Source organism: Theropithecus gelada, chromosome 2, assembly GCF_003255815.1.
Source record: "Theropithecus gelada isolate Dixy chromosome 2, Tgel_1.0, whole genome shotgun sequence".
Lineage (NCBI taxonomy): Eukaryota > Metazoa > Chordata > Mammalia > Primates > Cercopithecidae > Theropithecus > Theropithecus gelada.
In genome coordinates this window covers 47,585,087-47,600,608 of record NC_037669.1, presented here as the reverse complement: position 1 = coordinate 47,600,608, position 15,522 = coordinate 47,585,087, and the positions used below count along the sequence as shown (strand labels likewise).

General features: G+C 39.4%; 1 protein-coding gene across 1 annotated transcript in view; it reads right to left on the bottom strand.

Annotated features, from left to right (window-relative positions):
- The window catches only part of KBTBD12 (kelch repeat and BTB domain containing 12), a 79,086-nt gene extending 63,982 nt beyond the window's left edge, over positions 1-15,104 (bottom strand). The window contains exons 1-3 of the mRNA XM_025377054.1: positions 14,722-15,104; positions 6,296-7,477; positions 1,952-2,222 (exon numbers count right to left, since the gene is read on the bottom strand). Of these exons, the coding sequence (XP_025232839.1) occupies positions 1,952-2,222; positions 6,296-7,365 (1,341 nt within the window). The 5' untranslated portion in view covers positions 7,366-7,477; positions 14,722-15,104. The remainder of the gene's footprint in view (positions 1-1,951; positions 2,223-6,295; positions 7,478-14,721) is intronic.
- Positions 15,105-15,522: the final 418 nt, after the last annotated feature.

Sequence of the window (15,522 nt, the reverse complement as noted above, 5' to 3'; positions counted from 1 at the left end):
ACTGTCATTATCAGAGGAATTTATATTCTGAAATAATGGGCCAAAGGTGTTCGGGTATAGCAAACAATCTGTGATCTTAGCAGTGAGACATTTATTACAGCTTTTTTTTTTTTTTTTAAAGAAGCAACTGCAAAGCCTTAAAAAAAAAAAAAAAAAACCAACCTCTCTTGAATAGTATTTAAAGTGTAATTCTATTTTACCAAACTTCATAGTTGTTGATTTTAATATTTGTGAGAAACTAATTTTAATAATATAGAAGGCATTTTGTTTATATTTTTCTAATCCATATGAAACAAAGTTGCCAAAACATTTTAGTGTCTTCATAATTATTTTTACACCATAATTATGGCCTATATAGGAATGATGTGAATTCAGTTTTCAAGACTTATGGACTAATCTAAATTATTTGCAGTTATTTTAACACACTTATTTTATATTTTTTTAATGACTAGAGAAGGTACAAATTAAACAATTTTACTCTTACACAGAAGTGGCTTTTCCTATTCATAAATGTTAGGTGAAATGATGTCTTTTGTATACATGTATGTGGAACTTTATATGACTTCAAGCTAAGGATTCATGAGTGTCATTTTTTTGGGTGATACAAGTATTCAACAAAGAAATAACTGGCATACTTATGAAAGCTTATGCAATTAATTTTAGTTAACTACTTTAAATATACCAAGAGTTATGCTCACCATGACACACGCACAACCCTGTGTGATCTTGCAATTGTTATACAAGTACTCAATTGGGTAGCAAAGCCTTTCCTCTATGAGGTAAACGTTCATGTTATCTGTTCAGAAACTTTATAAATTAACAATCGTTGACTTTATGGTTTTAATTTTCCTTCTAATTTAAGTATTTAATCTCTATTTTAGTGAAAGAAATGCAAAGAAAAGCTTCTAAGTTGTTTTTGGAGCTTATGCATGCAAAATTAACTATGTAAATGGATAATTTTGAAAAAGTTTAATTACAAATAATCTGTCAGGTTTCTCCTGCTAGCTGTGATGAAATCTGTACTACTTTCTGACATATAGCAGAAAAAATTAAATGTGTTAAATGTGAGGTTTAAGTTTATAAAACAGGTATGATATACTATAAATAAATGGCAAATTCCAAGCTTCTGAAATGAATGCAAATAGCATCAGTTTTATCCTGAAGCAAATTTGGAGAAACAAAAAATAATACAGGCAAAAATAAATTTACTGTATGCCATGAGGATGACCAATGAGCTAGTGAGATTAATTTTTATTAGAAAGTCCGGTTGGTCAGGGCATGAGGCAGCTGAAGTGATCCTAAGAAGAGTGCGCCAAGGCACCAGGAGAGGACATCCAGCAGGGAGGGAGAAGGCCACTATGGCCACACACCCCTGACTTTTCATTCTGGTTTGCCATCACTTCACTGGACTTCAATAGAAACAGCATTCTGGGTTCTCTGCCTGCTGATGCCCAATAAAAATATCAAGTGTTACAATCACAATATGCTTTCATAGAAATGATTGTGCCATCACAGATCGGTATTTTGGTGTCTCCCTTAGGGTAAGAATTTTGAAAAATGGAAAAGGCCTATGAGTTACTTGCCTCAGGTCACAAAGCTATTAGACACACAGAACTGGATGAGGATCCAGCTTCTCTTACCCCTAGTTAGATGCTCCCTACAGATAATCCCTCAGCACAAATATTTTTCATAATTAGCAAGAATGGGAGGATTATGAAGAGCACAGCATGAATACTGAATCAAGTCACGTCTATGAAAACACACTTTAAAAATCTATTCTCCTAAATTGCTTTAACACTTTAAAACCTTGAGTTATATTCTATAAAACAGAAAGCACTTTACCAAAATGTAAGTCACACTCTTTTAGTATTCAACAACTACAACAATTTTTTAACATAGCAGCCAGACTCAGTATTGCCATGCCAATTATGTATACAGGAAATTTCTTAACCTGAGGGGTCCAGCCTCCAATCACATAAAGTTTATTATTCAATGTCACTACAGCATGACATGCCAATTGCAGTGGAAGGGGAGACATCCTTTTCCAGTTGTCCCGTTCTACAGAGTACTTATCCACACAGTTTGTAATAAGATACTGGTTTTTAATTTTCATCTGTCCTCCTATAACATAAAGGTCATTATGAATACTGCCCAGAGCATAGAGTTCTCGAAATTCAGCTGTGCATAACTTTTCCCAAAACTGGTTCCCTCTATCATGATACCTGCAAAAGAGAGAAAGAGTATCCAGGATTAGAGGTAACATGAAAGCAATTTACCCAAGAAATACACTTATTTATTATCTGACCAAAAATAATGAGATATGATTCTTCCAATTGGAAGACAAAAAACATTAATACAAGAAAGTGATACAGGTTTGCTTTTTTTTTTTTTTAAAGGAATGATGAACAAAATATAATGTGCTTTAAAATAATTAACCACATATACCTGAAGAGTTTTAGGAAAAATATAGAGAAAAAGTATAGACTATCCAGGAGTAGCCTTCATTTTATAATTCTGGGAAAGAAAATCAAGAATGAATAGTAAGTTTTTTGGCAAATCATTTCTAATTTTACCATAAAAGTAAGCAAAAATACAAGAATGCCTTATTCTGTGGACAAGAAATATCACTTTAACACAAACATTAAAGAAATCACAGTTTTAGGGCAGATAATCCAAAAACATCTCAATTCATATATTTCTCTCAGGATGATTTAGAATATGTAGAATTTTAAGAACTGTTGTAGTTCCAGCTGGCTTACAATTGGGTTAAGAGCACTGTATAAAAACCTACCTGTAGATGTCTGCTGGGCACTTAACATCTATTTTAATCTACTAGATGTGGCAATTTCAGTAATTTCTTCCAGAGTATCACTCTAAGAAGAGTCTTAAGAGCTATGGACAATAGTATATATGGTCTCTCAATGCCTTCCAGAATCCAACACATTAACTGATTATGTGTGTGATGGGGCATTGTATGGTCACTGGGTAGATGAGTTTGTAGCTATCCTTTGTGTTGCATCATGATAATGGTAAATCTTTATCTCCAATCATGATTGAAGATACACAGTCTGAGAAGGACAAAAGTACTTCATGGGGACAGAGGGATAAAATATGTGAAAGTAAACGTCCCAGAAAATCTAGAAAGTATATCTGGAATTCAAAATTACACACACACAAATTAGGAACTTATGTGTGTTTTATACAGAGTACAATTTTTAAGTATAGACTACTTATTTTGCATTTAACACCTGCCAGTTAATTCTATGATAGGAATTTTTCCCAGTTGTCCAGGCCAACTCTTAATGTTCTTTCCCAAAGAGACATCTTTACTTGAGGCTTGACAGGGAAGTTAGAAGGCATGCTCCTTTCTAAGAGGGTATGTCTGGCTTGTCACAGCTGAATGCAGAAATTTATCAAACCTTATGATGGCTGTCTTCTTTTTTTTTTTTTTTTTTTTTTTTGAGACGGAGTCTTGCTCTGTCACCCAGGCTGGAGTGCAGTGGCCAGATCTCGGCTCACTGCAAGCTCCGCCTCCCGGGTTCACGCCATTCTCCTGCCTCAGCCTCCCGAGTAGCTGGGACTACAGGCACCCGCCACCTCGCCCGGCTAGTTTTTTTGTAATTTTTAGTAGAGACGGGGTTTCACCGTGTTCGCCAGGATGGTCTTGATCTCCTGACCTTGTGATCCGCCCGTCTCGGCCTCCCAAAGTGCTGGGATTACAGGCTTGGGCCACCGCGCCCGGCCATGATGGCTGTCTTCTATGTAATTCTAGGCAGAGAACCAAAGTCTCTGGAATCACAGGCGATATTTTCATCACTATTTTTAATTGTTTGAATTTTAGAAGAGACAGGAGGAATAGGTATCTGTAATATATGTGGGGGCTGCCAAAGTAAAGCCAACTGAATGAATATATAAATGAACTTTAAAAAATGGGTTTGGGTTTTCTGAGACATAGTTTAAGAAAATAGGCTAGGAATGAAGTACATCCCGTAAAGGTTAGGAAGTAGATGTTTGCTGGGTGACTTCCTAATCTGATTTTTGTTTTCACATTTAGAACTGAAAACAGGGAGAGAAAATGCTCAGATAAAACTCTAAAATTTACTATTAAGTGGATATGACATAAAAAAGAAAACAATAGCGACAAAGGCCTTCATTGCTAATAGAGATTGATAGTTTAAAGGCAAATGGAGATAAGTGAAGGAGATGGAAAGGTACATCTTTTTTACAAAGAAATAATCTTCCAGAGGACTAGTCTACTTCCTCTTTTAAGTCAAGGAGAAATATATCTGCATGGAAATCTATGAGTAGAGGCAAGCTGAAGAACATCTGGACGAAGATAAAAAGAATAAGATACACAAATAATATAACAGGGATGTAGCACAGGATGATAAATTTCATATGCATATCACAAAACTGGCACTACAGTAACCTCCAGTAATGCTAGGAGATTTTAACTACACAGAACATCAGCTGGAAGTCTCATTTAAGCCTAAAGCAACGCTTCTGACAATTTCATTATTGGAGGAAATGATGGGAGTAACTAATAACTTTAACTCTGACCAATGTGGAGGAAACAGTTGGTGGTGAGAACCTCGTTGAGTTCAAGATAAATAGGAAGGAAAACATGGGGTATAGTTAGACATTTGCTGTTGGAAAGGGAAATGGGCTTTCTTTTTTTTTTTTTTTTTTTGAGACGGAGTCTCACTCTGTAGCCCAGGCTGGAGTGCAGTGGCCGGATCTCAGCTCACTGCAAGCTCCGCCTCCCGGGTTTACGCCATTCTCCTGCCTCAGCTTCCCGAGTAGCTGGGACTACAGGCGCCGGCCACCGGGCCCGGCCGGAAATGGGCTTTCAACAAGTTAAAAGGAAAGATGTCTGAGGCCCAAAACTGAAAGACAGTTTGACAGGGTTGGAGGTTTATTAAAAATAAGATATGATGGCAGAATTGTAGACTATCTTGAGGAGGAAGAAAAAAATAATGTAAAGATCCTGAAGTACGGGGTCAAGAGGTTCTAAGGTGGAAAGAAGGGCACCCAACCAGGAGCAAGTGTAAAACGGGTGGCATGGACCCGTGAGAACCACGTCGGGAAGCCAAGGCTTCCTCTTCCTGTGGGGATCTGCTCTCCTGGCTCGGTAGTCTCTCCCTGATAATTCTGAAGAAGGCTGCTCCTGTGGCTCAGGGACATGCTTGCTCACCATGGGCATGGGTCTAGGTCACTCAGCCAGGGCTCTGCATTCTCTCTCCTACTAGGGGAGATTAGACATGTCTTCAAAGTATGAATGTGGAAAAGGGACAGGTCTATGACTTGAGACAGATAATGTAATGCTAGGAGATGACAGAAAAATAGTAGACCTCTTCATTCCCTCTTTTGTTCCATCTTCACTGCTAAGAATTACTTTCTGACTGAAAAGTCTGAACAAACCCTGGTAAAAGAGAACTGAGAGGAGAAAAATATTGGGAGAAAGTTTTACTATCTAGAATGTATTCCATGTGCATATTTCTAGCTTTCTCACTTACATTTAATTGCTAAATACTCATTTAATACTGGCTGAATAAATAGTAAATAAATGTATGTGTTCTCATAAGCAAAACCTAGATGATATGCTACTTCTTAGCAGGCATTCTTTCCTCTTACTACAATTGTAGGATTAAAGCATTCTTTGGCTACAAACATTTTACAATGTTGGAGATTTAAGCAAAATCCACAAATTAAGGATGCAGAATGAAAGCTGACAGATTATTAGTAATTTATGGTTAAGGAAAAAATTACTAATTACTCTAAACTATGAACTAAAAAATACATTCAAAGGAGTCTGTGTTAATAAACTTTCCTTCTTGTTATATTAAGATCTTTAAAAACAAAGCAGTATATTAAACCCTATTATGGATAAATAAAGCTAAGAGTGAAAACTAAAATGGGATCATAACAAACACATTTAACTTATGCAAATTCAACTATATGTTAACAAAGGAACAGAAAAAATAATTTTAAAGTGTTGGTGATTTAATTATGAAAGTTATATGTGCTACATTTATATTTTTATATAATATACATGATATATTTATAAATTTTTATATATACTATATTTATATTTAGAGTCATAGATTATATATATATAAATGTATACACACACAGACACGCAAAAGCATATTCTGTATACTATTCCTTATGGGAGATGTATATGGTAATTTTGACTACAAATAATTTAAGATGTGATGACTTTTCGCAGTTCTTTCTTCTACTGCTGCTAGTATCAAAACAACATAATTAAGCAAATTTGCTGCTAGATACAAACCTATAAATTTCAACATTCTTGTTCTTTTGTCTAGAGAGCTTAGAGGCACTTGCTTCTCCAGCCACAATTATAGTATTATTTTCCATGACAACACCAGTACACACAGTTCCTAAACCCTCTCCATACTTGGGAGATGAGATGAAATAGGTTTTCCGTGATACAGGATCATAACAAAAACTGGCATCCCCATAGCTCCTATGTCTTGATCTGATTCCTGAAGAATTGTTGCCAATGCAAAGCAGAAGACTGGTAGTCTCCATGCCATAGCGCAGATTTAGAGAGTGCTGTTGGGGTGTCTTGATGGCTTTGAATGCATTTTGAATTATGTCAACACAATCTGCATCACACAGAAGCATTGTGTTCCTTCTTAGGGCTTGTCTTAAAAAAGAAGGATTTACAAGTTCCAATCTGACTTGCTTCAAAAGCTCAACAAGATGATCTGCACGCAATTCTTTGTTATGATTTACCCATCTCAGAACTAAGTCCAGAATGCTCTCTTCTCTGGATATGTTAAGATCATCTGATTTAATAAGTGTCAAAAATTGGTGCACTTCGATTTCTAGTATTTCTTCATGTAAGCTGACCTCGGCAAAGTGCTGATATAAATATTTCTTCGATTGATCAGATAAATCTTCAGCTCCAATCTGCTTTGCAAAATAATAGATACCTAAACAGTTGGAGGCATCCATGTGGTCCATCATATATTTTTGACACACACTGAAGACTTCTTCCATCTGCATAAAATAGGCAGCCATAGCTACAGTCTGTACATTGGCATTATTGATCTCCAAGGCTGCATTGTACATGTAATTTAATAACACTGACACACTTTCTGCTGTGATGTCATAAAGTACGACTTCCCTTTGATTACATTCAAGTAGTCCACAGGTGAACATAGCTTTGAAATAAGGGCTAAAGGCAGCCAGGACCAGTCTGTGGCAAGGAAATTTCTCTCCTTCTGCTATGAGTACCACGTCAATCATTTCTGCTAATTCTTTCATGTTCTTAATTTTGTTCAGTAAATGCAAGCTATGTTGGTATTTTTCTTTTCCCTCAATCTTGCACTCCATGATCTACTCTCCAAAGTTTCCAACTAAGTCTTCTTTAAGTGTAGCTTGATTCCTGAGGGGCTATTTGCATGTCTGATTACTCACGAAGCTACAGAGATGTCAGGAAACATTTCTAAGGGAAAGAAAAAAGGCAGTTTTCTTCTAAGAAAAAATTCTCTATAATTTAGATATGCAGCGTTAGTTCTAAAAAGTATTTATAAACAAGTATTATTCACTCCAAGCAGAGCAGTTTAAGACAACTACTTTTGTATCTAAAAATATTAATTATGATTATGTAAACAGTAACAAATTAACTGCTGTCACAAATTCTCCTAATCGGTGGCAGAGATTTTTCTAGGACTGCAAAGACTTCCCTCCCAACATGTATGGAAAGAGAAGTGATAAACTGGGCACATTTGCAATTCCATTTCCAGTTACCAAATGCAGTTGACCTGCAGGCAGAAGATATAGGGGCACCAGTTAATATTCTCTCCGAGGAGATGCAAAATCACCCCAAAGGTTATATGCATCCCCTCCAAAAAACACACCCAACTGTTATAATGGTCAGTCCATAAATTCATGACTGGGGCCTTGTACAATATACCCCAGAAGAGGAAAAATGGAAAAAAAAAGTCCACTAAAATTCTGCTCAAACTTTAATGTGGGGCATGTAATTCAAAGCAGTAGATAACACAGAGATCATATCTACTGGGCTTTGGAAGGCAAATGTCAGCTGATCTGAAAATCACAATATTTAAAACACACAACTATATCACCCTCAGCTGCCTAAAATCATATGATTTCTCTATCCTCTCTCCTTGCTCAGCTTTTATTATTTCCCCAGTTCATAGTGGCAGAGACTGAATCTCTCTTCACCTTAACAAGCACTGGTCTGTTTTTTAAAGCTAGCTGTCTCATCTTCACTTTCCCTGGATACATGGAAATGGGATGTTTCAAGGAAGTTAATTTAAATTAGCTTTTGTTTTAAAGAAGGACATTCCTAGAGTCAGAAACCTTAATGTTAGAAGAGGATCTCAAGTCTCTACCACCTTTTCCAGTTCTAACTTGGCTGTAAGTTGCAAGCAGCAAGAATAACATTGATGGGAAAAGTCAAGAGTTAATACATTTCTAGATTACGAGTAAGATAATATCCTTTTGGGGTGACTATTCTCTACTTCTCTGCTTAAATCCAGCAGAAGAGTTTTGAGAAGTGAAATATCCATTTTAAAAAGAACATCTGGATATCCCCAGATTCCCAAACATAAATCAACTTCTTGAATAAATATTTTGCTTGGATGCAGTTTCTCTGTCTCAAAAACATTGGTTTTGACAACAATCACAAAAAACAATTTATTTTAAAATGGAAATAACTGGCCTATATATATTTGTTGTATCCCTTCCTTCCAACTGCAATTTATACAACTCCTGAAAGTTACTCTAATTGTTAGGGGTTTACAGACCAAATGAATTTACTGATGGAAATCCAGAAAAATACCTGGGCAGTGATATTAGCCACTACACCTCAAAAAACATTCTCAGCACTGTTTCTTGTACATATAAGGTACACAGAAGACACTGGCATGGCACATGGGGGCTTTAAAGTGAGAGAGCCCTGGTTTGGATCCCAGTTTAGCCTCAACCTCGGCTTCTTCATCTTAAAATGGGAATAATGTACATAAATAAAGTAGCTAAGTTAGTCTTTGGCATCCAAATGATCAATAAATGGACATTATTATTAGTTTCCAGTGATATAGCATAGTAAACTCAAAGGTTAGGAACACAGATTCTGGCTTGGGTGACCGAGGCATGGGTTTGAATCCTTACTCCATTATCTAGCAATATGAACACGTTCCTTTGCCTCTTTATGTTCTAGTTTTCTCACCTGAAGTTCATTTTGAGAATTCCATAAGAATATTTGGGAGAATTAAGTAAGGCCATGCATGTACAATATACAATTTTCTTGGTAAAACTTGCTTGGTAAAACTTGCTTGGGTACAGACACAGCTCCTAAGTGAAGAGAGCTGACAGTAACTTTCCCTTGTAATGAGGGCAGAGTACATTCTCCTTTCATCAGCAAAACAAAACTGTATAAATGTTCTCGGTGATATAAATGGGAAGTTACTCACTGCTTCAATTTATAGAAGACTGAACTGGTGCATTCATAATAATAGTACCCATAGTAATAGAGAAAATGGAGTAGCAAAGATGCATATAAATCACAAGAATAAACTCTAATTACTTTGCAAGTCCAAAAAGCAGTTATACTCCTGTCCACTATATTTCGTTTTGAGAAATGGACCACTGTAAATGTTAGTGTGGTACAAAAATGTCAATTTCTTTAAGCCACGAATGTTTGACAGTGTTTAATTTTATAATCTTTACATTATCTTTACTATATTATTTTTACTGCTTAAGTTGCTACTTTCTCTAAATAATGGTTGATATATGACTATACCTTCTTTTCTAGGAAACTCTCCATGTTCTGCTGAAGTTTCACTAGTTTAAATTCACAGCAGCACAGTTTGAAATAGCAAAAATTTGGAAATAACTTAAACATTCATTAATAGGAGATCAGATTGTAGTATATTCACTAGAGAATACAGTACAGCAAAAAAAAAAAAAAAATGAACTAGATCTACATGTGTCAACATGGCTGTATCTCACAAACATAATAATGTGTGAAAAGGACTGTAGAATATACATGCCACTTACCATTGATGTGTTTCTAATATGCAAAACAATATTAAATACTCTAGTAGAGTGAATACTGATGATCGATTCCGACAAAGTAAGTATGAATATTTGGTGAATCTGGCATGGGTCCTATAGGAGTTTTTTCTACCATTCTTGGAACTTTTCTGTAAGTTTGGAATTATAAATTCTTTAAGGATCTGTACAACTGTAGTGAAATATAAAAACGTAAAGGGTAATTATAAACCCCAATTTCAAGACAGTGTTTCCCTTCAGGAGTTGCAGAAAAAGAAGGATGCAAGCAGGGAAGGATGACAAGGAGTTTCAACTGTATAAATGTTTAATTTATGCAGCTGTTTGGTGGGTATCCAAGACACACTTTATTATTCTTAATGCTTCTTCGTATATCTTAAATATTGTATAAGTTAAAAAAATTTTAAAACTGCATTAGAGTCACTTACAGCTTTTGAAAAACCTAAATGTTGTAAACCATGTAAACCATGTGTGCATTATCAGATTTATATATATATATATGTATATATATGAATGAGAGAGATAATAGATACATCATGAATTTTCTTTTTAATGTGTCAGGGTGTAGGTAGCCCAATTTATGAGTGATTGGAAAAAACAAAAAATTATGACCTCCTTATCCAGTCTGAATGAGAACTGCTTTGAAAACTGTGGTTATAGCCCTCCCTCCACCTCAATATCCCTGGCATCAGCCTGCACGAGAGAGAAGGGCAAATACAATTCCTAATCCTCCTTCAGTGGGAAAAGAAGTTACTGCATTCCTAAACTGGCATGTATTTTTTCCCATAAAAATGTTCAGTATACACTTTGGGAGGCTGAGGTGAGTGGATCACGAGGTCAGGAGTTCAAGACCAGCCTGACCAACATGGTGAAACCCCGTCTCTACTGAAAATACAAAAACTAGCTGGGCGTAGGGCGTGCGCCTGTAGTCTCAGCTACTCAGGAGGCTGAGGCAGGAGAATCACTTGAACCTGGGAGGTGGAGGTTGCAGTGAGCTGAGATCGCGCCACTGCACTCCAGCCTGGGCAACAGAGCAAGACCCTGTCTCGAAAAAAAAAGTTCAGTATGGTGAGTAGCTTATAATCATGATAGAGTTGATCAACATGAAACCCGTGATTTTTATGGAGGAAAAACTGAAGACAAGAGAAATGATTTGGACAGGGCTAAATTCCACAGTCTGTTTAAAACTTCCAACAGACTTTGGTTGGCAAACCAAGGAACATCGACATTATGATGTCAGAAAATGATGTCCCAGTTTCAATGTTTAAAACAAAACCATTTTTAAGGGTGGGACCCTTTTGTACATTGGCCACCACCATGTATAAAGTTATTACCCCATATTAAAAAAATATCCCAGGCTGATTTTCACCAACACTACCCCTCATTCAGGCATTCTGGCACTTCCCAACCTTTCCTGCCTCATCTCCTGACTTTCCTTCCTTATATTTTTCAATCTTTGAGTAGTACCAAACTACTACAGTTCTAATGCATATGGGCCTTTAACATGCTGTTCTGTCTTTACACGTGTAAACCTGTGTCAGAAATATCTCCCCCATCCACCTGAAAAAATATAACCGGGTCTTCAAAATTCAACTCAGATAGCACTTCCTCACTGACACATCCCTTTGCCTGTGTTGTGTATACGCTGTGGTTGCTGCACTGCTATTGCCATTCACTTTTGCAGATGCTTGCCTCTCCTGTCTATGATGAGCACACTGCAGGTAAGGGATTTGTCTGCATCACTTCTGTATTCTTTAAAATGGTCGGCCGGGCGCGGTGGCTCAAGCCTGTAATCCCAGCACTTTGGGAGGCCGAGATGGGCGGATCACGAGGTCAGGAGATCGAGACCATCCTGGCTAACACGGTGAAACTCCGTCTCTACTAAACATACAAAAAATTAGCCGGGCGTGGTGGCGGGCGCCTGTAGTCCCAGCTACTCGGGAGGCTGAGGCTGGAGAATGGCGTGAACCCGGGAGGCGGAGCTTGCAGTGAGCTGAGATCCGGCCACTGCACTCCAGCCTGGGCTACAGAGCGAGACTCCGTCTCAAAAAAAAAAAAAAAAAAAAAAAGTTATTTATTTTAGAGACAGGGTCTTGCTCTGTTGCCCAGGCTGGGACCTCAGCCTCCCCTGTAGCTGCACCACTACATGCACCACTACACTTAATTTTTTTTTTTTTTTTGTAGAGACAGGGTCTTACTGTGTTGCCCAGGTTCATCTCAAACTCCTGGCCTCAAGCAATCCTCCTGACCTGGCCTCCCAAAGTGCTAGGATTATATGCTTGAGCCACCATACCTGGCCACTTCTGTATTCTTGTCTGTGATGACACCTGGCACACAGGAGTTGCTCGATATGGTTTGTTCAATTAAACTAATGTGTTGTTTAGTGCTAAATTACAAGTTAATGATAACCTTTTTTTTCTAGGTTTTATACATGTTAATAAAACATCATATTCAAGATTTTTTTCTACATATAAAATGTATTATGATACTATAAAATATTTATTTGGTGTTTGACCTTTTCCTGACATACAACTCCTAAAATCCTTGGAATCTCCAAAGTGATAAATACCTTTCTGTACACTAATGAGTTGACTGAGGACTGGCAGCCTCTAGAGCTTCAGGATAGGAGCTGGTCACCAGAAAGAATAAGGCAGGATTAGAGCACTGGGACTTTCAGTTCCATCACCTGACCTCCAGGAAGAGGGGCAGAAAGTTAAGTTGATCACCAATCAAGCATGCCTATGTAATGAAGCCTTGATAAAAACTCCAAAAGGACAGGGTTTGGAGAGCTTCCAGGATAGCTGAACATGTGGTGGGTTCCTGAAGAGTGGTGCCCCTGGCTGTACCTCTTCCCCCATATCTCATCCTATATATCTCTTCATCTGTATCCATGTTAATATCCTTTACAGTAAACTGGAAAACTTAAGCGTTCTTCTGAATTCTGTGAGCTGCCCTAGCAAATTAAACCCAAAGAAGGAACCCCAACTTGAGGTGGGTCAGTCAGAAGCTCTGGATGCTGGGACTAGTGCCTGAAGACAGTGGTGGCCCTGTGGAACTGAGCCCTTAACCTGTGGGATCTGACGCTGTCTCCAGGTAGATGGTGTCAGAATGGCACTGAGTTAGCGGACACCCAGCTGGTGTCTGCTGCAGAACTAAGTGATTGCTTGCTGTTGGGGAGAAATCCCCACATACCTCTTGGTTAGCAGAGGTCACAGACATTTTCTGTGTTGATTGTTGTGTGACAGCAGTGGAAAAACAGTTCTGTGTTTTTTCCTACTCATCAATGCCTAATGCTTCAAGTTACTATCCTCTTGTCCCAGTCAAATAAATCATTCAGAATCGTGAAGTGAAGTGACTCCCTTGCTTACAGCTTGCACTATGACACCCACTTTTCACTTGCACCCTCAAAATTAATTCCCAGTCATCATCTGCTTTCTGGGATTTGGCCCCATTCTTAAGGAACAACTGAAGCCATGTATTGGCTTCACTTACGCCTGAGATTACAAATTGGCTGCTCAGTTTTTTTTTGTTTTTGCATTTTGTTTTGTTTTGTTTTTGGTAAATTAGTTGTCAACATGCTAAGCTGAAATATTCCAGCATCTACTGAAAAAAATAAAAGCTATGGCAACACTGAGTACTTAATTCCCAAGCGGCAACAATGTGCAGGACCTGAGTACCCAGCTGCCACCTCTCAGCTGGCACATCTACTGGGCCCCATTATCCCCTTTGAGACCTGAGTGACGGTCACTATTTGTAATTCTTACGCTGTTGCTTTTCTCTTTCCTGTCCATTTACATTATCCTACAGCCATTTAAGTTTGTGACTCCCAGTTTATACGATTACGTCTCCACACCCTATTTTGCTTCAGCAACACCATCTTGCTCAAATCCTACACTTGGAGAGGCTGGTAGGAAATGGCTCAGAACACACGCACCACCCTAAATGTACTCTGTGTTTCTCACTAGCGGGGAAAAAGACCTGATTCATTTCATAACAACCCATCCTACACACCGGGCATCCAGTAACAGCCAGGCACATGGATGATAAAGACAAATAAGACTACTTTTCTTTTCTTTGCTGAGTTCACACTGTTTTGCATTCTCACAGTGTTTTTATACTTTTCAAAGTGCTTTAATCTGCATTATAGCTCATTAGTTCCTTTTAAGAAGCATTTGGGGGAAAATGTAGGGCAATTATTCTCCTGGCTTTAAAGTTAAGAGAGTTGCTCAGGGATACATTCAGCATTTACTAAACTTAAACGAACCCTTCTAAGTGCCCGGCACTATCCTAGGTTCCGGGAAGACAAACAGGAACAGAGAAGTGCCCCTACCTTTGTTGTGCTTACAGTCTAGTGAGGGAAGGCACAATAACACATTGGTCAGGTAATTCAGAGGATGATACTACTATGAAGACTACGAGCCTGAACAACCCGAAGGGGAAGGGCGGAGACCCCTGGCCGGGCGGAGATGGCCTGGAGGGGAAGCTCCTGCTGAGCCCGACCTGACGCCAGGCGCCGGCCCACGAGGAAAGTCACTTAGAGAAGAGGCTGCAAGTGCCGGTGGCCCCAAGCCGGCGCCCTGGTTCAGCCTCGCCCGGAGCTGAGGCAGGACTTGTGACTGGGGCCGCGTTCCCTGGGACGTTACCCCTACTTACGAAAGTACTGCCTGGTTCGGGGCGCGTCCCCACTCGCTCCACAGGGGCCCCGCGATGGGCCACGACCTGGCCTGGACGCTACCGGGTGGCAGGGCGGCCAGCGGGCCTGACTGACGCCACTGCCCAATATGGGGCTGTGCCGGCTGAACGATATAAATAGAGGTCCCGCGCCCTGCGGAGGAGCAGGGAGGGGGCTGACAGCGCCTCCGAGGCGACAGGTGCTGCCCTCGGCTTGGAGGTGGCCGGAGACCACGCCGCCGCTGCCCAGCCAGCCACTCTGCGCCTGCGCACCTATTCCCGCGCTGGTTCCAGACGGCGACTACAGCCCCGGTGTTGGCTTTATGCATGCACAGGGTCTCCCCGCGCGCGTCCCAGACCCTACTGAGCGGCCCCCTGCGGAACGCTGTGCGCCTGCGCAGGGTGTTCCCGCGCTGGCCCGCGTGCCAGAGCTACTGAAGGCCTGCGGGGAGGGGACGGGGACAAGTGTTTAAAGAGGGTTTGGAAATCGAGCTTTGAAAAATGCTGGTGTTCCCTTTAGTCTTTTAAACTTGCAAAATGACCAAAAGACCCCATGTGTAGTCTCACTGTGACCTGGGGGTAGGGTTGCCAGGTGAAATACAGGGGCCCAGTTAAAGGTAAATTTCAGATGTACAACCAGTAATTTTTAGTGTTAAGTTTGTCCCAAATATCGCACGGTCAATTCACGTTTAACTCGGTGTTCCGGTTGGGTTTCATTTTGGTCTTGTATTTTTATTTGCTACATCCTGAGCCATCGGCTTGTGATTTTTTGCCCTACACCTC